The sequence below is a fragment of the Oncorhynchus gorbuscha genome, linkage group LG19 (genome assembly GCF_021184085.1).
Source record: "Oncorhynchus gorbuscha isolate QuinsamMale2020 ecotype Even-year linkage group LG19, OgorEven_v1.0, whole genome shotgun sequence".
In the NCBI taxonomy this organism is placed as follows: Eukaryota; Metazoa; Chordata; class Actinopteri; order Salmoniformes; family Salmonidae; genus Oncorhynchus; species Oncorhynchus gorbuscha.
This window is the reverse complement of record NC_060191.1, coordinates 47,434,165-47,459,685: the sequence shown is the minus strand read 5'-3', so window position 1 is coordinate 47,459,685 and position 25,521 is coordinate 47,434,165. Positions and strand designations below refer to the sequence as shown.

At 47.4% G+C, this 25,521-nt stretch overlaps 1 protein-coding gene across 3 annotated transcripts; it reads right to left on the bottom strand.

Moving 5' to 3' along the window:
• Window positions 1–4,161: 4,161 nt before the first annotated feature.
• LOC124004847 (Fanconi anemia group J protein homolog) lies at window positions 4,162–13,615 on the bottom strand. 3 transcript variants are annotated; one of them, XR_006833544.1, is made up of 5 exons: window positions 13,459–13,615; window positions 8,029–8,141; window positions 7,782–7,856; window positions 7,274–7,537; window positions 4,162–5,996 (listed from the first exon to the last, which is right to left on the bottom strand). XR_006833544.1 is itself a non-coding variant. In XM_046313676.1 (4 exons), the coding sequence occupies exons 2-4, from the start codon at window positions 8,117–8,119 to the stop codon at window positions 7,329–7,331; spliced, it is 375 nt and encodes a 124-aa protein (XP_046169632.1). In that variant the 5' UTR covers window positions 8,120–8,141; window positions 8,483–8,500; the 3' UTR covers window positions 6,011–7,328. The 3 variants fall into 3 exon arrangements, 1 of the variants encoding a protein (XP_046169632.1); XR_006833543.1 differs by lacking the exon at window positions 13,459–13,615 and having other exon boundaries at window positions 8,029–8,275; XM_046313676.1 differs by lacking the exons at window positions 4,162–5,996; window positions 13,459–13,615 and adding an exon at window positions 8,483–8,500 and having other exon boundaries at window positions 6,011–7,537.
• Between the last annotated feature and the right edge of the window lie 11,906 nt (window positions 13,616–25,521).

Below are 25,521 nucleotides of genomic sequence, written 5' to 3'. Positions count from 1 at the left end.
GTAGCCTCATCACAGAGCACGCCACTGGGTCCCAGATAGCACTGTAGGCTGTATGTGTGTGTGTTTAAGAGAAAGTAAAGTAAAAAAACAACTAAATGCTCCATTTCACCCACATAAAGTAACCCCCAGAAAAGCCTGCAAGGAGAAAGCATCAAAGGCCTCTAAGCAGCTAGCCACTCATTAACCCACTCCTCAGCACAGGAAGGCATCATAATCCCGGGGGAAAGTGAATTTATACAAACGCTCTTTGGCTGGTGACACTGATTGCTGTTTTATAATGACAGATAGTTTAAATGGATCATTACATTGAAGGGACTGTAAATACATATACCAATGGAACTATAGAATGCTGTTGAGGAAGTGTGTACTGTATGTATGGATGAAAGGTGCTTGGATCAGAGAAATAGAATGATTCATTCTTATTCCCGTGCTTTTACACCTGCATTGTTTGCTGTTTGGGGTTTTAGGCTGAGTTTCTGTACAGCACTTTGAGATATCAGCTGATGTACGAAGGGCTATATAAATAAATTTGATTTGATTCTTCAGCTTGGATAGCAACCCTGTCAAAGGGAAATGTGACTAGGGGATTCTAGCAGGCACCATGGCTTCTTTTGTCCTGACTAATCTACAGAGTCAGTGATTTGGATGGATCCAGGTTAGAGCCTTTCAGAGTTGGGACATCGTTCAGACAGGTTGGTTTCGCTCACCCCCACTTCAAAGAAAGAGGAGCTCCCCAGCATAGACTTATGGCATCAATGAAGCAGGGGTTTTGTGACTATGGAAACATCTTGCTGACTGGAGTGTTTAGCTCCTATGACAGCTTCCCTGTCTTTTTCGTCGTCCCCAAATAGATACTAAAGCAAGCCTGAACAAGGAAAGTCTAATAGCAGGTTCTTCATATGTAGCTTTATTATTCCAAACCTCTACAGTGAAATCACAAATGAACTAATTCCTATAGGTTAGGCAACAATGTAAAGATGAAAGATAAACTCAGATGTATGATTTATTTCAGGTCTATCTGTAGTGTTGTTGTCACTGTAAGGCTGAAGAATTCTTCGGGGGGCCTGTATGGCCACGATTCTCCGGACCATCAGTAGGGTAGGGGGTACATGGGGGCCTGGGTGGGAGATGGACACTGGGCTGGGCCTGTGGTCCCCCACCCTCTGGTGCATTTAAGCCTGGCTTTCTTCTCCAGATCACAGAGTGCTCTGCAGGTCACCTAAGGTACACGGTCCAGTCCTCTGGAACAGGGTCTCTGGTAATAAGTCATGTGGAAGTCAAGACTTGAGTTGGCATGATGTGCATCGTATCACCTGTTACACACAAACAATGTGCATCACTACCTCAGATACCTAGGCTCCAACCATGGTCTATGCAGTGGCCTATAACTCGCCTTTCTCCTCCGAGAGGCCCTGTTGACCCCTCTATCTTGCTTACAGCTCCTATGCCTAGAGGGAGCAAGCAACGGATGGATGGTTTTGTTTTCATTTCCAAATGAGCACTGATAAATTCACTGACAAAAAAAGGACACACTGACAAAATTACTCTGACACGTACGGGCGATTACTTTTTCTCCCCAATTGGTAGTTACAGTCTCGTCCCATCGCTGCAACTCCCGTACGGACTCGAGAGAGAGGCGAAGGTCGAGAGCCACGCATTCTCCAAAACACGACCCTGCCAAGCCGCACTGCTTCTTGACATAGTGCTCGCTTAACCCGGAAGCCAGCAGTACCAATGTGTTGGAGGAAACACTGTACAACTGGCAACCATGTCAGCAGGCATGCGCCCGGCCAACCGCAGGAGTCGCTAGAGCGCGATGGGACAAGGACATCCCGGCAGGCCAAACCCTTCCCCAACCCGGAAGACGCTGAGCCAATTGTGCGCAGTCTCCCGATCGCAGCCGGCTGCAACACAGCCCGGGATCGAAGCCGGGTCTGTAGTGACGCCTGCAGTGCCTTAGACCGCTGTGCCACTCGGGATGTCTGTAACCTTTCTGACTAGCATGCCCTTCCTTTTATAGACCAGTGGGGCTACGCTCAGTCTCAGGTTCACCTCCAGGACTTCCTGAGGGACACACTCTGCCCTCACATTTAGGGCTTTGGCCCTAATACTAGTCCCAGGCTTGGTAGAGGCCTGGTCCTTCCATCCTGTGATGGCTTGCTCTCCCTCAGTCTCCTCAGCCTTGGACCTGAACCAGCCACACTAGCAGATCTGACTATGGCTGTCCTGCCATGGACCTATAGGCCCTGGTCTTTGGTCTGGGACACTGGAGGTTTGTGCTAAGGGCACCCCTGCCTCTGCCCCTCTGACTGCACCTGACTTGGGTCTGGGCCTGGTTCTTAGCTTGGGTCTAGGAAAGAACTCTCCCTTTCCATGGCTGGGTCTTGCCACAGCACCTTAACCTGCCAACTAAAGCAAATTATGTCAATATGCCAGTCGCCCTATACTGCTTAGTGGAAAAATCTCAAACAAGCTGAAACAATGGAAACAAACTTACTTTCCAATTATCATCAACCTGGGACCAAAACAAATGCAACGCCAATTAGCCTACTGCATGAATAAACACACTCATTGATTTAATTTGTTTAAACTCTTAAGAATATCTAAAGCCCAACTTAGGCTAATCAATGACGAGATATTAAAGGGACTTAGGGAAGCCACAGTAAATACTCCAATAACCTTACAGTGCCACAGAACAACCGCCTATTAGGATGCTTTTAGGACATCTGCTTACCCTCTCCCATGGCACGCTTGTTGATACTGATGTTAACGAGGTGCCCAGTCACGTTCAGCCATGCAATTACATTAACTAATGATGCTAAGGCACTGTCGTACAGTGAGGCTGATGAGCAGAGAGGAGAGCTTTAATTTAATGGTTCGGTCGACCACTTTGGGCTCCTCTGTCAACCAATCACAGGTTAGGGATCATTAGGGAGGTTTGTGATCTAACGAGACAACATCCTGTCACGCTAATGGGGCTTAATTTGCCAGACTTCACTGTTCCCGCCTCCCTCCATCAAAAGTTTAGCTTCTTTAACCAATGGGATGATTGCTTATTTTCGGTAAACCCCAATAATCCAAACAAGGCCCTTAAAACCATGATCACAACTAATCCTCCTAACACTGTAAATGACCTTTTACTCTTCACAACATCATTAAAACATTTTCCCCATTAAGAGGAATGGTTAGCATGTATGTGACAATATATGCCATTTGCTTTAACTGTTCGTAAACAAAGATTACAGGCATATATGTGAGGCAATAAATACATATTTACCAAGGTTTAATGGAAGCCATAATATCACATCAAACACAATACTATCTCACTTTGGCAGAGGGCTGCAAGCCAGAAATGAAGAAATTGAGAAAATGACCGCCACCATAGCAAAGACAGACAGGTAGAACAACTAGTAAAATATAAACATAAAAACAGGTAATCGCAGTGCTCGAGGCATCACTACAGACCCGGGTTTGATCCCGGGCTGTATCACAACCGGCCGTGATAGGGAGTCCCATAGGGTGGCACACAATTGGCCCAACATCGTCCGGGTTAGGGGAGGGTCTGGCCGTGGAGGCTTGTGGCAGTCCGAGCACCTGCAGGCTGAGCTCAGCCGTCAGTTGAATGGGGTTTCCTCCGACACATTGGTGTGGCTGGCTTCAGGGTTAAGCGGGTGGGTATTGAGAACCGTGGTTTGGTGGGTCATGTTTCGGAGGACTCGCCTCCTGAGCCCTTGGGGAGTTGCAGCGATGAGGCAAGATCGAAATTGTGGAGAAAAAGGGGGTCAAATACAAAAAAAGAACAATAATAATAAAAATGATAAACAACATAAATAAAATATTATTTAAACTAGGCAGTCAATTACAGTTTCATAACAGAAAAATAAAATACAGCATTTATTATTTAAAATAATGTTTTTGAACGTCCTTGAGTGGCCCAGCCAGAGCCCGGACTTGAACCCAATCAAACTGTGCAGCGACGCTCCCCATCCAACCTGACAGAGCTTGAGAGGATTTACAGAGAGGAATGGGAGAAACTCCCCAAACACAGGTGTGCCAAGCTTGTTCCGTCATACCCAAAAAGACTCGATGCTGTAATCACTGCCAAAGGTGCTTCAACAAACTACTGAGTAAATGGTCTGAATACTTATGTAAATTTGATATTTCCATATTTATTTTGTAATACTTTTGCAAACATTTCTAAAAAATAGTTTTTGCTTTGCCATTATTGGATATTGTGTGTAGATAGATGAGGGGGGAAACAAAGCACTGTACACCTTGCCAATACAAGGTGCTTTATTGAGAGTTCAATCTACCCATCTGCACTCTTCCACATCAACTTGACAACACAAACCAAAACCAGCAAACATGATTTCATTAATCAATTTTCCATATCACAATTATTTATATTTACTGATATATAGTCACCCTGGAGCTGTTCTCAAAATGGATGATGGGGTTTCTGAGGTTTCTTGTGTTACTGGAAAGGCCTTTGTGTTTCCCCAAGTCATTAAACACACGATACACATCCCACACCACACCTCCCCCCTCTAGCTTACATCAGACAATTACTTTATCATAGGATTGTACAGTAATTTTGGGGTAAAAACAGAAGAGTTCTATCTGTGTGAAGTCAGACATGCTGCCTCCCCCCACTCCTCTCCTCACTCCAAATAACACATCTCATTAAAACACATAACGGGACAATGCTTCCATCGCGTTTACAGGAAAATAAAGACGCATTTCTTCTTGCATTTTAATGATGTGTAAATATAAGACAAAAATAGAAGACTGCACGTTAACATCGCAATTTGTGCAACGTTCGTTAGCTCCAGACTGTTTAAACAGATAATGTCGGTCAGACGAGATGACCCAGCCATGCTGTCACGCTAGATAATGAGACATGATGATCTGAGAACTGGCTTTACTGAGCGTCTTGGTGTCTGTCTAATTGTCTATAGTCTATGGTTATAACCTGGAACCTGGGCCCATGTTTATAAAGAGTTTCAGTTCCAATGCTGTTCTAGGATCATGTCTCCCTGTCCATATAATTTTAATAATGATTTAAAAAGAAGCGCTGATTCTAGATCAGCACTCCTACTGAGCCTCTGAATACAGGCCCTTGTGCCTAGTCATCTACAGTTATAAACTGGTGTCTAGTCATCTATGGATATAACCTGAGGGACAACAGAGAATTAGCTGGTTAGTTTAGGATGCTTTCTGTCTGGACCTGGAAAGCCTGCGTGTCCTGCTGCCTGTCTGCCTGTTCTGGGTCCCCCCTGGGTCTGACCCTGCGCCTGGGTCTGGTTCACCTCCTGTCCTTCTCCCTGACCTTGGTCCTCCTTTCTCTGGGTCTCTTGCTGTTGGGCCTTGTCACCACTCTCGCTGCCTGTCCTGTTCCCATATCACACTGACAGTCTCTACTAGCTGAGGGAGCAAGAGCGCCACCCCTCGGTATCAGTGGTAATGACCGTTCCTGTGCCCCTGCTCTGGGCCAAACAGGTCCTCAGACACAGCCTGGGCTGTTCCGGTAGTTAGAGCAAGGCTGGCCGCAAGCACAGTTCCCTCCCCTGTCATCGTCCAATGTACTGTCCTGGGGAGAGGCTTGGTCCACATCCTCTTCATCATCAAACATCTCAGGTGTGAAGATGCTCTGGTCCTCCTCTAGCAGGGTGGGATCGTCTGGGCTCTGGTCCTGGCTGGGAGGGGTAGCTGCCGGTCCATCCATCCCCTTACGGGCCTTCCTTCCTGGGCAGGGGATCCAGACTTACATTCTCCTGGTTCTCCTTCTCCCCCTCCCCATAGTCAGGCCGAGGCGGGACGGCCAGAGGACCACAACGCCGGCCTGGGTCCCGGAAGATGGGGGTGTCTTGAAGTGGGTGGAGCTCACAGGGGTGGAGGTGGTGCAGGGGCCGTGGGTGGTGGAGACAGTGGGGGAGGGGCCTTGGGATCACTCTTCAGATGAGCGGAGGGGTGTTGCTATGTCTGCTTCTGGTCACCTGCCCACAGAGAATACACACGTTATGGGAAACCATAGAAAGGAAAGACAACACAGTTGTATGAAGACTTATAATACATTTAGACATTCAGATGAGCTGATTGGAGCAGTCATCAGGTGTTGACAGTAAAGGTGAGAAAATGGGGAAAGTACATTGAAGATGCCAACATTGGCCTCAAGGATCCTATATGCTGGGCCCGTAACAGCTAGGTTAGTGTGCAGTACACTGCACATGTTTAGTGGTTTAGGGGTGTGGGCAAAGGATGTCTTTCTGACTCTTATCCAGAACAGTGCAGTGGAGAAGAAATCACCACCACCGTCTCACGCTCAATATAACACAAACAATGGTCAATGTGATTTATTTAAAGCAACAGTCTAACATCTGCTCATCAAGCTGCTTGCCTCAGACCAACCCAGCATCACTCAGCCATGTATAAGGTCTCGTAGTAATGAGACAGATTGGTGCACATACAAACTCCCCCCACCTGATCCAGCTCCTGACACCCCCACCCCTCAAAACGCAATTGACCAAACAGCTCAGCCTTACAGCGACCCAAGTAACGAGACAGACAATAGACTAGAGCTCTAGAACGGAGTGTATCCACTTAATTTATAAACCCAGTGACCTCATAGTACTATCATTCCGTTAGGTTCAGACCCCATGTTTTTCTATGGATCCATCCTCAGTGAGGTCCAAGGTACCATATGAAGCCTGATATCTCGCTGCATTTACGCTCACTTAGCTTGACACCTATAAGAGGTTCTGCTGTAACAAACAGCGGAAGGATCAGAAGGAAACGGCATTGTTCCATTACATGTATTTATCAGAGAAGTAGATCCAAAAAGCCTCACACATTGTTCCCCTGTTCCCATCCACTTTACTGAGACAGGACTGTTCATATAATACCATCCCATCATGAATAACAAGATAGAGGAACACACCAGATGTTGGTCTGCAGTGAGGTCATGTAGTCGAGGTAGTGGGAGATCTTTGTGGAAGACTGACTGATGCAATGGACTCATTAGGAACCACTTATACAAGGAGTTAACGTAAAGAGCTCTGGATGAAGCTTTCACATGTTTTTATGCACCAATCAAACCTCTGATAATCTACCAACTTCCCTGACATAACTTATTTATCTAATGTAATACATCTCTATACATCTCATCTGTGTTTCCATGGCTGATGGTGGACAGAGGCCACAGAGCAGGTGGGACAGAGACCATAGGGGGAACCCAGGACCTGACCCCCTGTAGCTGGGTGTGGGGCTTTGGGACCTGAGAGGTGGTAGTGTGGTGCATCGTGGCCCAGAGAAGGCTGTCTGAGCTGGGGCTAGGACTGGGCCGACAGTGGGACAGATCTTCCACAGTCACTAGAGATTGACTGGCTGAACAGGATGGTGGTGCTGTTGAACATCTGGCTCCCTGCTCCATGTGTCTCTCCTGCCCCCTGTTGGCACCTGGAGAAGGTCATCAGCGACTGCATAGCACAGATGAAGGCGTTGTGGTGCCTGAAAAGGTTATGCACCCACTTGTACAGACCTGGTGTAAACAGAGAACAATCTTGAGAGTGGAAAACAAAATATAAAAACAAAATTATTCCTACTTTTCTAATAACACTTAATTTATAAATCCTCTAGGTTAAAACCACAACACACCTCTATCTTGTGGACCACCAAGAGCCCAATATAAGAAACTACACATTGTGTCAGGCAACGGAGACAGAGGGTTTGTTTGAGTAATTCAAGCTCGAGTGGCTGCAACCTGCGATCATTCATTTCAGTACCTGAGATGTATTTGTTGGGGTTGATCCCAAACCGGTTGTCTGCCAGAATGAGGGCTCCCCAGTCATCTAATACACCTGTGGTAGTAAAAACATGTCCAAGTTCAGGTAGCAACCTCCTGGTTGTCAAAATGATCAAACATTTGAATGCTTACTGATCATGAGCCTGATTAGTGAGCTAGGAAGACGCCTCCTGTGATAGGCTGAGTCGAGGACAGAGAAACAAACAAGAACACAAAGAGACACGTACCTGACCAGGGCTTGGTTGAGGGCTCTGTAGGCCTGGATCTCATACCAGTGGGAGCCTGACAGCAGACCCCTGGCTTTACAGTGCTGGTCATTATACTTCATCTTCAGCTCCACCTGAAAACACAGCAGGAATGTTAGATGGAGACACGCCACAGGACGGGTTATCAGGACACTGCCACCACAGACCAAACCAAAGCTGAAACAGAGCAGAACAGACAACGGGAGACAGACTGGTATGCTTACAAAGACATTGAAAGATTAATGACAGAAAACATTTGTCCCATTTTAAAATCTGGTTAGCTGAAGTCACTAGTCTGTTTCATATGGCAAGGATTTAGCATATCTCTGGCAGATCCATCACATTTGATAAGATATGGCAACCCTTTCTGTTTTATCTATCATGTGATGGGCAACATGACACAGTCTGCAATCCACCCTGATCCATAGTAGCATACTTATTCATGACTTGTGTCTAATTTCATTTTTTTTTTTTAAATGGTGCCGATTATTTTCTACTCAGTCAAGGCACGGTTTTTGTTTTTCCTGTCTTCTTCCAGAGGGTGGGGGTGTTATTGTTGTATTGTTTGCTGTTATCTGTCTGCTTGTAAAAATGAACATGTCTAAATAATGTACTTTTATTATGTTACAGCCTTATTCTAAAATTACATGTTTTCCTCATCAATATACACACACACAATACCCCATAACGACAAAGCTGAAACCGGTTCAGACCCTTTGCTATGAGACTCTAAATTGAGCTCAGGTGCATCCTGTTTCCACTGATCATCCTTGAGATGTTTCTTCAACTTGATTGCAGTCCACCTGTGGTAAATTCAATTGAACAATGTATACCAATATTTCCCGCTATGCGCACAATTCTTCTCTAACATGATTACTAATTGATTTAAAGAAAATGTAGTTAAACACCGTACCGTAAGTTTCGTAAGAGAGCGCATAGATACAAAATACTAATCGCTAGTGTGAATACCGGCAAAACGCTACGACCAGCAAAACATTTATTTGTGTATGTTACATCGATATTTAGTCGATCGATACACCCCAGACTTTTGGCCATCTGTTTCAGCTCGGTTTGTTTTCCAGTTATGTAGTTCACTGTCTCAACGTAAGACACATTTCTTACAGACCTTTCCCGTTAGCTTTAAAAGGTCAGCATTTAAAATGAGATTTAATAGGTTTCACCTACATTCTAATTAAACAGACGATAAATACTAGTCCACTAAGTGTTCTAGAATGCAGGAAAATGTGGGTCAGTTCAAGAGGGTGAAATTGTTTTCTTTACCTTATGTCCTTATAATCCAATCATTCATCTGAACTTTATTATAGCCTCAATATGCTTGGATTAATTTTGAACGTTATAGGTGTGTTGGCAAAATGACAAGCTCACGAAATGCATCTGATTAATTCATTAGGAGTATGATTTACATTCATAATTTTAACCACAATGTAACAAATAAGCAAACTGGTTTTAACTTTAGTAAACATTGTCAAAATTAAATGTGCTCACTTAGCCTATCTTCATCTCCCTCCGTTGCACTGTACTTTCTACTTTTAGCACCCTGGTCAAAATTGGTGCGTGCCCTGGCAAGGTCAAAATGTCAGGACTCTGGTTCCCCCATCGAAATTGTCTTTGTCAGGAATCCGATTCAACGGGCCAATTTTTTTTCTGGAGGATGGTCAGGGGCCGAAACATAATTCCAAATCATTTGTAGACTTCAAATTGACCGTAAGAAACCACACATATATAATATTTGACTAAAACATTTCAAACCTAGCTTACATTTGGATATGATCACATATACAGTGCCTTTGGAAAGTAGTCAGCCCCCTTGACTTTTCCCACATTTTGTTAAGTTACAGCCAAATGGCATGTCTTCCTAAAACTTCTTATAACACAAACTCTCTTTGTAAAATCTAAATTCTAAGAACGATAGTGTGTTGAATAGACTTACAGTGGATTCGGAAAGTATTCAGACCCCTTGATGTTTTACACCATTTGTTACAGCCTTATTCTAAAATTAATTTATAATGTTTTTTACTCATCAATCTACACACAATACCGCATAATGACAAATCGAAAAACAGGTTTTTAGACATTTTGGATAATTTATTAAAAACTAAGTATTCAGACCCTTTGCTATGAGACTCAATTGAGCTCAGGTGCATCCGGTTTCCATTGATCATTCTGGAAGTTTCTACAACTTGGAGTCCACCTGTCTATATATAGAGCAAAAACCAAGCCATGGGGTCGAAGGAATTGTCTGTAGAGCTCCGAGACCGGATTGTGTAGAGGCACAGATCTGGGGAAGAGTACCAAAACATTTTTGCAGCATTGAAGGTCCCCAAGAACACAGTGGCCTCCATCATTCTTAAATGGAAGAAGTTTGGAACCACCAAGACTCTTCCTAGAGCTGGCCGCCTGGCCAAACTGAGCAATCGGGGGAGAAGGGCCTAGGTCAGGGAGGTGACCAAAAACCCAATGGTCACTCTGACTGAACTCCAGAGTTGCTCTGTGGAGATGGGAGAAACTTCTAGAAGGACAACCATCTCTGCAGCACTCCACCAATCAGGTCTTCATGGTAGAGTGGCCAGACGGAAGCCACTCCTTAGTAAAAGACACACCATAGCCCGCTTGGAGTTTGCTAAAAGGCACCTAAAGCACTCTCAGAACATGAGAAACAAGATTTTATGGTCTCATGAAACCAAGATTGAACTCTTTGGCCTTAATGCCAAGCGTCACGTCTGGAGAAAACCTGGCACCATCCCTAAGGTGAAGCATGGTGGTCATCATGGGGTGTTGTGTGTAGATTGCTGAGGATTTTTTGTAATTTAATCCATTTTAAAATAAGGCTGTAACGTAACAAAATGTGGGAAAAGTGCCTTCGGAAAGTATTCAGAGCCCTTGAGTTTATCCACATTTTGTTACGTTACAGCCTTAAAATAAAATGGATTAAATAAAAAAAATCCTCAGCAATCTACACAAAATCAGAACATTTGACTGAATCTTGTGTAGCCTAGAGCATTACCTTTGACATGAAGTGAAAAGGACAAATCGCTACTTGTCAGACACCCCAAAACCACCAAATGTGCTCCAATGGCTGATAGGCTAGCCATAGCTGTGGGCCATCACCTGTGCTCGGACCTGCCATCCAGCACCTTTCAGGCATCAGGCATGGCACATCTATTGAGAACTAATGTGATTCATGTGGGCTGTGGAGTGGGAAGGTGAGGGGCAGACCGGAATCTCAGGGGGAGACGCCAACCCCCTGTAAAAAAAGAGCCTGAAGAAGTTTATTGCCTGCCCAGGATTCCCCCTCAGACAGATCTGTTGTGAAAGGGGGAATAAAGAGGGCATACAGTGGAGATGAAGAAGAGCAGACAGGAGGTCGGAGGGGATCTAGGCAACACAAGTGATGAAGTTGATCTGGAAAACAGATCTGCTGTGAAAGATGGGAGGATAGAGCAAAAGGCAAAGAGATGGTGAGACAGGAGGTGGTGGGCAGAAAAGGTGGTCCAGTCAACACAAGACGAGCAACAAGCCATGCCACAAAAAGGCCACGAAAGCATCCATCCATCAATTAATCTCTCCTGGATTTTCAGCGCTAACCTTTTGGGATTGACAAGTGAAAAGTTCATGTGGCGTCTGACGGGGGGGGGGACACATATGGGACATGCCAGCGAACAACAGGAACTGACAGGCAGGTGCCGTGTGTTCACAGCCCAGAGCACCATGTCCCCTAACGACACGGGCATGTACACACTGTTCCCCTCTCTGTTTTCTGTCCTGGCAGAGAGGTGTGTCATTACTGGACGTCATCATGGTCTGGATGAGTCCGTCCGTATTTGGTCTGAGCCAAATAAAGAACAGTAATTAGATTCATTTAAAAAATAAATAAATAAACGCCTCACTAGACCATGTCAAAATGGACCTGCAGAAGCCACTCCATTTTCTTCCTGGCCAGATGTATACCACTCATGTCATGGGGGCTCACGAGGCGCAGGTTTAGTGGCTGGATGGTGAGATGAGATGTCTCCTCCTGTCTGTTAAACACAAGAGGGCTTGATGCATCTGCTTCTGAGACCACGAACGGAAATGGCCAGTATCCCCGAGCAGCCAATGTCATCGAAATCCAATGGGAGTCCATTTCAGCGTCCCACCCCAAGTGAAAACCATATCTGACATGACAGGATGCATATGTGAAAAAGCCAATTCTAGCTTCTAGCGAATCTCCTCCTAAATGTGAAAGAAACTGCCAGATAGAAGAGATGAGTTAAAATGTCAGGAGATCGCTAGTTGCTCGTTCGCTTTGGCCCAGTCCTCCCACCGCTACCTGTTCATGCTTAAAAACATACATTTGACCAGCAAGCATGGTTTGCAGCTGAGCAGACCGGTTTGCGTGTGCCCCCCTGGCAGTCCTAACCATCTTGTGCCTGTCAGTGAGATTGTGGAGCGCTCCATCTGCCTAATGTGGCAGAGCTGACAGCTGGGTGCCTCGTCCTCAGTGTGTCCCTGTAAGACGTGAACACAACCAGCACACACACACATTCTTACACCCCCCCCCCCCTAAACTGTCTGGTCCTCCTCCTCCATAAAGTATCAAAGCAGAGACACGAGGTCTCTATAAAACTATGTTTGTGTCTTAAAATGTCTGCTGTACTCCTCATTAAGAAAACAGAGATGCCGTATCAGTGGCCTTTCATTGCCTGTTGAACCAGAGGATTGTTTCTCTCCCTCACACGCGACTGTGTATTGTAAGACATGCCTGTTGTGGAAAAAACAACTCTACATGTGTATAATGTAACATTGTGTGCGTCCCAAATGGCACCCCATTCCTTATATAGTGCAGGGCTCTGGTCAAAAGTAGTGCACTAAATAGGGAATAGGGTAACATTTGGGATGCACTTTAAAATGTAATAGTAGCTTAGCAGAGCTTTCGGTGTGGAGGACTGTTTACAGTTCACCTTTGATCTCAGGCACGATAACAGGCTAGTAAACGCAGGGCTGCTCTGTGCTTTGGTTAAAACCTTAAAGTTTTGCTGAGAGTTGGGTCTGGGAAAAGCAGTCTAGGCATGAAGGTAGGCGTCCACAATACATGAGGGCTCTACATAAGCTATAGGGGGTGCATGCTTGAAATGTGGGACAGGGTCAGTGAGTCCAAGTTAACGTGTGCTGAGAAGGGAATGTCTATATGTGCTTCCATAAAGGCATAAATGTTAAACAGCTGGGAGAGTAAGAATATATGTACTTTTGTGGCTGTGGGCATGTGAGCGAGACCATTTGAGTGTAGTATAAGTGTAGTTGTGAGAGAAAGTGTGCACTACATGTGTGATATGAACATGTGTGCATGTGAGTGTGTATCTGACCCCTCTAAGATCCCCGTCATAGCCGAGGCAGCGTTGTGTTGCTGTGTACCTGTGGCTTCCTGCCTGCCCGGCGCCTGCTTGGTTGTTTTAGCGTAGCTGTCAGAGGGGCCGTGGGGACAAACAGTCACAATGACCTGGACCTGACAGTCATTAGTGTCATGTCCTGTTCCCTCTTCTGGTAATGGGGGTCAGCTAGCAGACCTTACCACCCCCCCAGGGCTCCTCTGGGGCCAGAACCGGCAGCTGACACACCAGGAGAAGAAAAAAAATAAAAAGGAGAGAGCAAGAGAGCTGACATGTGGACTGCCATTTACACCATAGATGAGAGGAAAGAGAACTTTTCAGAAAATATCTGCTGTGCTGTTGGGTGAACCTGTATCTCGGCATGAGTATCGCCCCAGAAGCCCATAGCTCACGCTCTCTCTCTCTCCCCCCCCTCTTTCCTTCGGCCATATCTAGCCTACTCATCTCCCATCCCTCCAAGGCTACTCAAAATGTAGCCTGCAAAAAGGGAGCCTGCGATCGGGCTACACGATAAGGCTAAAATACTGATACTGGGCCTCGCGACCCTGACCTTAATTTGAACTTACTCTACCTATCGTCTTCTGATTTTGTCCTTATTCGGGTGTAAATATTTGACAAGAAATCCACAGAAAAGTGTTATCAACCCACCTGCCTCTGTATGTGGCGATCACGATCTGCTCATCATCACCTAAGGCTCACAATAAAGACAGTACCCGCATGCGATGCATGCATACAAACCAGTCTTACAGGGGTTTAAATGGTTGTGTACAAGGTGATAGAAATCTTCACGGCAGTACCGGTGTTTAATAATACATTCCTCTGGATATTTTTTCGACCCGAAGGACCAACCGCACAGACAACCGGTAGAGCAAGTTCAAACGTTACATTATTCAACATTCTGGCTTGTGAGGAAGTGTTTGCAGTGCTTTAATTCAGACTTTATACACAGAAAGCTGGCATCACAGTCAGATTTATTAGGCAACACTGGGCCATGACAAAAAGGTAAGGAAGAATGAAGGGAGGAGGGATGGTGAGAGGAATCAAATCAAAATCAAAATCAAATCAAATCAAGGAAGACCAGGTAGAAACTATCTGCTCAGGCAGAACAATCACTTTGGGATGATTTTTTATTCACCTGTTATTTTACCAGGTAAATTGACTGAGAACACATTCTCATTTGCAGCAACGACCTGGGGAATAGTTACAGGAGAGAGGAGGGGGATAAATGAGCCAATTGTAAACTGGGGATTATTAGGTGACCGTGATGGTTTGAGGGCTAGATTGGGAATTTAGCCAGGACACCGGGATTAACACCCCTACTCTTACGATAAGTGCCATGGGATCTTTAATGACCTCAGAGAGTCAGGACACCCGTTTAACGTCCCATCCGAAAGACGGCACCCTACACAGGGCAGTGTGTGGGGCATTGGGATATTTTTTTAGACCAGAGGAAAGAGTGCCTCCTACTGGCCCTCCAACACCACTTCCAGCAGCATCTGGTCTCCCATCCAGGGACTGACCAGGACCAACCCTGCTTAGCATCAGAAGCAAGCCAGCAGTGGTAGGCAGGGTGGTATGCTGCTGGCAAATTATATTACAGAGCACCAGAAAAAGAAGAGGATGGAGGATGCACTTTGTATGTGTGTGTGTCCCAGTGTGTGTGTCCCAGTGTGTGTGTCCCAGTGTGTGTGTGCCAGTGTGTGTGTGCCAGTGTGTGTGTGCCAGTGTGTCCCAGTGTGTGTGTGTGCCCCAGTGTGTGTGTGTGCCCCAGTGTGTGTGTGTGTGTCCCAGTGTGTGTATGTGTGTCCCAGTGTGTGTGTGTCCCAGTGTGTGTGTGCCAGTGTGTGTGTGTGCCAGTGTGTCCCAGTGTGTGTGTGTGCCCCAGTGTGTGTGTGTGTGTGTGTGTATGTGTGTCCCAGTGTGTGTGTGTCCCAGTGTGTGTATGTGTGTTCAGAACTTTTTCAGTGTGGAGGTCTGTAGGAAAACACATTGGTAGCCAGCAGATTCTGTGAAGCGCTGACTGGACACAACGGTAAACAGGGGTCTTTCTCTCTGGGTCCTCTGCTGTGAAACAGACCTGATGGGCTCACCACCAAGAACTTGTCTCTGGTTCTTACCTGCAGGTCCTTGATGTTGGGGAAGGGGATGCCGACGTTGACCACTGTCCTGGCGTTGTCGTCTGTGAAGGCCAGTCCTTCACTCACCTTCGCTCTACACACAGCCATCAGCAGAGCTCCATTTGGGGGGGGGGGCAGAAACAACCCCAACATCAACCCAGTCATCTGTCCTAAACAGATATGACTAGAATTCTTCCACATTTAAAAGGGTACCCAACACCAAACCAATTGGTGCTCAATCCCTTGCACAAGAGAGATACAGACAGACTGACACAGAGAGTGAAGAAGAGAGTGAGACAGCCCAGTCTCACCTCTGTCCCATGCAAACTCTCCACTGATTCTGATGGCATCATAGTTTTCTCCTCCTCTTAGCTCTGTGATCACCATCTTCCTGTCCCCCAGCTTCTCCCCCAGCCCTGTGTTGGTCAAGCAGTCACACAGCTTGTCAAGCATCTAAGAAAACAGAACACCAGCAAACAGAGCAGGGCTTCATGGATGCAACAATAAAAATAATAAACCGTGTGATTTGTTCATATCTTTTTCAATTCATCTTTTTCTTAACATTTCTTCATTTGTTTACTCTTTGGCTGGTAGACATTGCATCATTTTAAAAACTACAGAAGATTCCTGAAGAATACACGACATAGCCTTCCAATAAATAACTATCAATTGGTCCTAACATGAATCAGGCTTGGCACCACTATGGGATGGAAGCTATTCTTCACATGGGTCTTAATGACCTAATGAAGCAACAGAGCAGGAGTTGAGACTACAGTAAACAGGAGAAAAACTATGGCCATATTACACCAAGAAATGTGGTCCACATTAGAGCCCCCTGAGAAAACCTTTCACATAGCAGCATACATACTGAGGTTTGTCTGCCAGCCAAAAGCAGCAAACTCTCCTCTCACAAGACATACAGAGAAACAGGTTTCCAGGAAGTTAGAGGGGGCACAATCCTTTCAGGGTTAAACAGTCCATTACACTGTCCCAACAACTTGGCATCCAGACACTGCAGGTGTGTGTCTTAAAGTCTGAAACAAAGTTCACATCATGATGGCACTGGAAGCTCCTCTGCCCCCCAGCCTGTCGTTCTCCCTCCTGTGGCTCAGTTTCCCCCTCCCCCGCCTCCACAACGTTGATGCGTTTAAACCCCCCCACTCTTCCTACATCCAAATAAAATCACTGTTGCTGCTGTTAGTGCAAAAAGTGACAGTCTCTCCAGGGAGGAACATTGATCTAAAAGCCCTCTCCTCGTCAGCTCCTAGCAGAGATCTAGTCATGTCTCCACTGTAGCGGATTATTTGCATGGCTTCACAATCAAAGAGCATCTTCATTGGTTTGGAAATGTGTTTGAAGGGTCAAGTAGAAGTTCTTCTTGTCTTGTAGTCAGCAGAAAAACTTCTCACATCAGAGCTGGGACAAAGAGGTAGTAGTACTAAAACATTGTTTGCAGTTAGCCGGTTACTCTAACACAGGGAAAGATAGGGAAATGAAACATTACGAGCGTGTGGATGGATGGATAGTTCCTCTGGTTCCTGGCACACCAAGATGACTGACTAGCTACAGCCTGCCTGTGATTGTGAGATGAAGCAGAGGCGTATTTAATCAGGTCGCCTCACTCAGCGCCACAAAACAACCGGGAGGGCCGGGAAACAGGAAAATTTGCATCAATAAAACACAACATTTTCAAAAAGGCCACAGCGTTACATTGACAAGGGCCGTCCGCTTCATTCGTCAACCACCAACACAACTCCTCCACAAAACTGGTTGTCTCAACAATTGCTTTCCAATCCTGACTGACAATGGGTGAATTATTCATGTGATATACTTTAGGGTGGGAAACAAAACAGCCATTATTTGCCACACTGCACTTGAGGAAGACCAGAGGAGAGGCCGATTCAAGGAGGAAGGGAAGAGGAAGCTCAGTCTCTCACTGATCTGATTGATGGACTGGGTGACTGTAGTCAGCATCTTGGATTGTTGAGATTGTCCTTTATGCAGCCGACGTAAAACTTCTGCCAGGGAACAGCGAGTAACCTGATAACAAGGGAAGAGTAACCCGATAATAAAACGCCAGCCAGGGCTCTTAAAACACAGAGTGTAAGTCACAAATAGCACCCTATTCCCTATATAGTGCACTACTTTTGACCAGAGCTCTTTAGGCCCCCCCTATGGGATATGGTCAAAAGTAGTGGACTATAAAGGGAGTAGGGTGCCATTTGAGACACATGCACTTGAGCAGCACAAACAGTCTTTGTGCAGAGCTTGTCGTTTATATTCCCCAAGTTGTAATTTGTAAAGCCCTTATAAAAGCGGGGGGCGAAATACAATCCAGTCAGTGCCACTCCAGCAGGAGCCACTTGGCTTGCAGCAGGGCCCAGGGTAATGGTCCCTAATGCTTTTATCTCTCAGACACTAAGAGTAAACATCACTCTGACTGCATTCCAAATAGCACACTACTCCATACATAGTGCAGTGCTTTTGACCATTAAAGTAGTGTACTTTAAAAGGGAATAGGGGGCCATTTAGGATGAACCTTCTGTCTCGTTGCTCCAACTGATGCTGCCATTTAATTACGAGCACATTTTCCTTAATCTTGACTGAGTAGAGCTGGGTTCAAAGGCGACGAGGCGAGGCAGGGCAGACAATAGGCAGGGAGCATAAATATTAAAATCAGTAGATGGTGATAGTGCTGACGTCATCCAAGTACCACGTGTCAGCACGTGGTCCTGCCTGCGTCAGCACGTGGTCCTGCCTGTTTCAGCACGTGGTCCTGCCTGTTTCAGCACGTGGTCCTGCCTGCGTCAGCACGTGGTCCTGCCTGCGTCAGCACGTGGTCCTGCCTGTTTCAGCACGTGGTCCTGCCTGTTTCAGCACGTGGTCCTGCCTGCGTCAGCACGTGGTCCTGCCTGCGTCAGCACGTGGTCCTGCCTGTTTCAGCACGTGGTCCTGCCTGCGTCAGCACGTGGTCCTGCCTGCGTCAGCACGTGGTCCTGCCTGCGTCAGCACGTGGTCCTGCCTGCGTCAGCACGTGGTCCTGCCTGTTTCAGCACGTGGTCCTGCCTGCGTCAGCACGTGGTCCTGCCTGCGTCAGCACGTGGTCCTGCCTGCGTCAGCACGTGGTCCTGCCTGTTTCAGCACGTGGTCCTGCCTGTTTCAGCACGTGGTCCTGCCTGTTTCAGCACGTGGTCCTGCCTGCGTCAGCACGTGGTCCTGCCTGCGTCAGCACGTGGTCCTGCCTGCGTCAGCACGTGGTCCTGCCTGCGTCAGCACGTGGTCCTGCCTGTGTCAGCACGTGGTCCTGCCTGTGTCAGCACGTGGTCCTGCCTGTGTCAGCACGTGGTCCTGCCTGTGTCAGCACGTGGTCCTGCCTGTGTCAGCACGTGGTCCTGCCTGTGTCAGCACGTGGTCCTGCCTGTGTCAGCACGTGGTCCTGCCTGTGTCAGCACGTGGTCCCAATTTCAGCAGTCAGGATATGGGAGGAGCGATTTCTGCCTAGTGCAATTCTAATTAAATGTAATTCAACTTGAAAGAATTCACAGTGGGGTTCGAACTTACATTTAACATACATTTAAGTCATTTAGCAGACGCTCTTATCCAGAGCGACTTACAAATTGGTGCATTCACCTTATGACATCCAGTGGAACAGCCACTTTACAATAGTGCATCTACATATTTTAAGGGGGGGGTGAGAAGGATTACTTTATCCTATCCTAGGTATTCCTTAAAGAGGTGGGGTTTCAGGTGTCTCCGGAAGGTGGTGATTGACTCCGCTGTCCTGGCGTCGTGAGGGAGTTTGTTCCACCATTGGGGAGCCAGAGCAGCGAACAGTTTTGACTGGGCTGAGCGGGAACTGTACTTCCTCAATGGTAGGGAGGCGAGCAGGCCAGAGGTGGATGAACGCAGTGCCCTTATTTGGGTGTAGGGCCTGATCAGAGCCTGGAGGTACTGAGGTGCCGTTCCCCTCACAGCTCCGTAGGCAAGCACCATGGTCTTGTAGCGGATGCGAGCTTCAACTGGAAGCCAGTGGAGAGAGCGGAGGAGCGGGGTGACGTGAGAGAACTTGGGAAGGTTGAACACCAGACGGGCTGCGGCGTTCTGGATGAGTTGTAGGGGTTTAATGGCACAGGCAGGGAGCCCAGCCAACAGCGAGTTGCAGTAATCCAGACGGGAGATGACAAGTGCCTGGATTAGGACCTGTGCCGCTTCCTGTGTGAGGCAGGGTCGTACTCTGCGGATGTTGTAGAGCATGAACCTACAGGAACGGGCCACCGCCTTGATGTTAGTTGAGAACGACAGGGTGTTGTCCAGGATCACGCCAAGGTTTTTAGCGCTCTGGGAGGAGGACACAATGGAGTTGTCAACCGTGATGGCGAGATCATGGAACGGGCAGTCCTTCCCCGGGAGGAAGAGCAGCTCCGTCTTGCCGAGTTCAGCTTGAGGTGGTGATCCGTCATCCACACTGATATGCCTGCCAGACATGCAGAGATGCGATTCGCCACCTGGTCATCAGAAGGGGGAAAGGAGAAGATTAATTGTGTGTCGTCTGCATAGCAATGATAGGAGAGACCATGTGAGGTTATGACAGAGCCAAGTGACTTGGTGTATAGCGAGAATAGGAGAGGGCCTAGAACAGAGCCCTGGGGGACACCAGTGGTGAGAGCGCGTGGTGAGGAGACAGATTCTCGCCACGCCACCTGGTAGGAGCGACCTGTCAGGTAGGACGCAATCCAAGCGTGGGCCACGCCGGAGATGCCCAACTCGGAGAGGGTGGAGAGGAGTATCTGATGGTTCACAGTATCGAAGGCAGCCGATAGGTCTAGAAGGATGAGAGCAGAGGAGAGAGAGTTAGCTTTAGCGGTGCGGAGCGCCTCCGTGATGCAGAGAAGAGCAGTCTCAGTTGAATGACTAGTCTTGAAACCTGACTGATTTGGATCAAGAAGGTCATTCTGAGAGAGATAGCGGGAGAGCTGACCAAGGACGGCACGTTCAAGAGTTTTGGAGAGAAAAGAAAGAAGGGATACTGGTCTGTAGTTGTTGACATCGGAGGGATCGAGTGTAGGTTTTTTCAGAAGGGGTGCAACTCTCGCTCTCTTGAAGACGGAAGGGACGTAGCCAGCGGTCAGGGATAAGTTGATGAGCGAGGTGAGGTAAGGGAGAAGGTCTCCGGAAATGGTCTGGAGAAGAGAGGAGGGGATAGGGTCAAGCGGGCAGGTTGTTGGGCGGCCGGCCGTCACAAGACGCGAGATTTCATCTGGAGAGAGAGGGGAGAAAGAGGTCAGAGCACAGGGTAGGGCACTGTGAGCAGAACCAGCGGTGTCGTTGGACTTAGCAAACGAGGATCAGATGTCGTCGACCTTCTTTTCAAAATGGTTGACGAAGTCATCTGCAGAGAGGGAGGAGGGGGGAGGGGAGGAGGATTCAGGAGGGAGGAGAAGGTGGCAAAGAGCTTCCTAGGGTTAGAGGCAGATGCTTGGAATTTAGAGTGGTAGAAAGTGGCTTTAGCAGCAGAGACAGAGGAGGAAAATGTAGAGAGGAGGGAGTGAAAGGATGCCAGGTCCGCAGGGAGGCGAGTTTTCCTCCATTTCCGCTCGGCTGCCCGGAGCCCTGTTCTGTGAGCTCGCAATGAGTCGTCAAGCCACGGAGCGGGAGGGAGGACCGAGCCGGCCTGGAAGATAGGGGACATAGAGAGTCAAAGGATGCAGAAAGGGAAGAGAGGAGGGTTGAGGAGGCAGAATCAGGAGATAGGTTGGAGAAGGTTTGAGCAGAGGGAAGAGATGATAGAATGGAAGAGGAGAGAGTAGCGGGGAGAGAGAGCGAAGGTTGGGATGGCGCGATACCATCCGAGTAGGGGCAGTGTGGGAAGTGTTGGATGAGAGCGAGAGGGAAAAGGATACAAGGTAGTGGTCGGAGACTTGGAGGGGAGTTGCAATGAGGTTAGTGGAAAAACAGCATCTAGTAAAGATGAGGTCGAGCGTATTGCCTGCCTTGTGAGTAGGGGGGAAGGTGAGAGGGTGAGGTCAAAAGAGGAGAGGAGTGGAAAGAAGGAGGCAGAGAGGAATGAGTCAAAGGTAGACGTGGGGAGGTTAAAGTCGCCCAGAACTGTGAGAGGTGAGCCATCCTCAGGAAAGGAGCTTATCAAGGCATCAAGCTCATTGATGAACTCTCCGAGGGGACCTGGAGGGCGATAAATGATAAGGATGTTAAGCTTGAAAGGGCTGGTAACTGTGACAGCATGAAATTCAAAGGAGGCGATAGACAGATGGGTAAGGGGAGAAAGAGAGAATGACCACTTGGGAGAGATAAGGATCCCGATGCCACCACCCCGCTGACCAGAAGCTCTCGGGGTGTGCGAGAACACGTGGGCGGACGAAGAGAGAGCAGTAGGAGTAGCAGTGTTATCTGTGGTGATCCATGTTTCTGTCAGTGCCAAGAAGTCGAGGGACTGGAGGGAGGCATAGGCTGAGATGAACTCTGCCTTGTTGGCTGCAGATCGGCAGTTCCAGAGGCTACCGGAGACCTGGAACTCCACGTGGGTCGTGCGCGCTGGGATCACCAGATTAGGGTGGCAGCGGCCACGCGGTGTGGAGCGTTTGTATGGTCTGTGCAGAGAGGAGAGAACAGGGATAGACAGACACATAGTTGACAGGCTACAGAAGAGGCTACGCTAATGCAAGGAGATTGGAATGACAAGTGGACTACACGTCTCAAATGTTCAGAAAGTTAAGCTTACGTAGCAAGAATCTTATTGACTAAAATGATTAAAATGATACAGTACTGCTGAAGTAGGCTAGCTGGCAGTGGCTGCGTTGTTGACTTTGTAGGCTAGCTGGCAGTGGCTGCGTTGTTGACACTACACTAATCAAGTTGTTCCGTTGAGTGTAATAGTTTCTACAGTGCTGCTATTCGGGGCTAGCTGGCTAGCTAGCAGTGTTGATTACGTTACGTTGCGTTAAAAGAACGACAACAATTATCTTTGATACACAGACGGCTATGTAGCTAGTTATGTAGCTAGCTACGACCAAACAAATCAAACCGTTGTGCTGTAATGAAATGAAATGAAAAATGTGATACTACCTGTGGAGCGAAGCGGAATGCGACCGGGTTGTTGAGTGCGGAAGTTCTATTCAGTAGACGTTGGCTAGCTGTTGGCTAGCTAGCAGTGTCTCCTACGTTAAGGACGACAAATAGCTGGCTAGCTAACCTCAGTAAATTAAGATGATCACTCTAAGACTACACGCTCTAAACTACACAATTATTTTGGATACGAAGACAGCAAAGACAACTATGTAGCTAGCTAACACTACACTAATCAAGTCGTTCAGTTGATTGTAATAGTTTTTACAGTGCTGCTATTCGGTAGACGGTGGACGTATGCTAGCTGGCTAGCTGCTGGGCAGATAGCAGTGTAGACTACGTTAGGACGACGAAATACAAGTTGCAATAGAAGTGCTGACTGTTTCACTATGTTGTCCTCTTTCTTTTCCTTTTTCTTCTGTCCTTCTTTTGTCCTTATTTTGTCTTCCTTTCTTCTGTTAACTAGATATTTTTTGTTGTTATTCTTTGTAAGCTAGCTAGCTTCTTCCAGGAGAGTCCCTAGCAACTGCTTAGCAACTTGATCATAATAAACTAATTTTAAAGCCTAAAACGACCGCAATAAAAAAAACACACACATTTTGGCCGGTCTGTCGATCATACATAGGATTTCTAGGGCAGATCAGGGCTTTTGGCGCCGCTAGGTTGCTACGCAGTAGCCGACCAGCAGCGCTTCTGACTTCACGCTCCAGACTGGACACGTGGGGCCTGGCAGGGAGACGAGACAAGGAGGAGGGCTGGCTAGGTCTAGGAGACGGTGCTACAATACTCTATGGAGAGGCAGGCAGACACATGACAGTCACCTAGCTATTCATCAAGACTAGTCTCCTCTGCCAGACAGCTCACCTTGACCTCTAACTGATCTGACCAAACTAATGACAGCTAATATCATTTTACAAGAACTATGCACAAGCAATCGGTGCACACCAAAGTGAAGACCTGTTTAGAGTTTATGTGGCCGAGTCCACACGTAGTACACAGAGTATAACTGGAAGGATGCCGTTGTGTACCATGGTGTGAGTGTGTGTAACTTGGCCTTCATGACTAATTTAAGGGCATTATCTGACGGGTAGGTGGCGTATCCACAGGGTCTTCTGAAGCGCTACAGTAAATGTCAATCTGCACACTCGGCTGGCGCCCAGGTGCAAACACAACAGGAACGACCCACAGAGGGGAAAACCACCACACACAGACATTTTACAGTAAAATGTCTCCTTTTGAATTTACCGGTTGTGTACTTCATTTAAACAAATATGAAGGAAATAGATGAAGAGGAAACAAACTGAAGGTGGCAAACGTGTGACTCAAACCCCCTAGTGGCAATGTGTAGTCCACAACCACTGGATCGGCAGCAGGCCAGTGCTAGCATGGCCCCTCATTCTACAAGGCACACAATAAGGGTCCAGGCAACATGACATGAGGACTACAGCATTTAGCCAGTCTCAGAGTAACCAACAGGCACAACTAACAGTGAATAATTCATGGTGATTTCTGGGTATGGTGTGTGTGTGTGTGTGTGTGTGTGTGTGTGTGTGTGTGTGTGTGCATGCGCGTGCAACGCTCAGGTTCTGGCAACAAACAACTTAGTAGAATGGGCCAGATCTTTGCTTTGTCTAGTCTGGAGGGACGAATGCCACTCTTAGGCACTGAACTCTACACCTCTCTCTTGTGCACGGCTTCCCTTCCTCCCTCCATGGACCGACAATCTCCATATTTCACCTCTTTCCTCTCCACTCCCTCTGTCTGCCCTTCCCCCCCATCCCTGGTGTCGGTGGGCTGTGTTGCGACACGTCACTCTTCTGGTAGCGCCCGTTAAATTATGGAAGGGGTCTTGGGCGACTGTAGCATTAATGAAACATGCAGGCCTGCCTGCTCCTACGCTGCTTTGTGGGGGATAGCGGGAAATGTGTTGCAGCCTTAAATGATTCCGTTTAAATATGACTGCAATCATCACGCCAAGGGCGGTGCCAACCAAATGACCACCTGCCATCCCAACCCCTCACCTGGTGTCCACATCTCGAGAGTGAAGCTTGGGCTGTCAAAGTTAAGCATGGAAGAAGATCTTCTTGGTATCTACTTGTAGTCTTTCTCTCCAGAAGGGTTAGCTGTTAGTGAGCACAGACACGGGTCATCATGATGATGTGGTAGGTGACACTTTGCTTCTTGAAAGTCCAATATCTTGAAAACCTGACTGCTGACATTTAAAACATTTTGGGATTGTATCAATAATGAAAAACCCCCACCAAAATATAGTTTGAGTGGAATTCCCCTTTAAAGCTTTGCCTCCTCAAAGCTGTAGCTTAGAAAACATTTAGCCTACAACAGCAGCAGCAGTGCACCTCAGGTCTCCACTGTAAAAGACCATATAAAACATCTCAACTGGAACAGTAAAGATGGATACATCCGTCTGAGCAAGGTGACCCATAAACCCAGAGATAGAGAGACACACCCTGTAGAGATGACAGCACACCTTACACTGAGTAATAATGTTGGAGCGTGGCTGGAAGACAGCAGGGCAAACGTGTGTGTCCAGCCTCCTCCTTCCTCAGCCCCCAGCCTCCTCCTCAGCCTCCTCCAGGCGCCAGCGTGGATGCCTTTTCACACATACAGCTAGGTGACATCACCCCTAATGGCCCTTATCTCAGTCGGCTTTAAAAGCATCTTGAGTTTCCTTTTGATCTTTTCACCTCTGGAAAACACTTTTTAATAAGCCCACCTCTCCTCTCCAACCCCCAGCGCTGAATTTTGTCCCTTTCCTCTTGTGGTGCGGCCAGACTGCGAGGCGCGGGCAGAGGGGCACCGTGGTTTTAATGGGCATTAACTGGGGGGCTGTTGAGGCTCAAGTGCTACAAAACCACAGCTCCAGGAGGGCT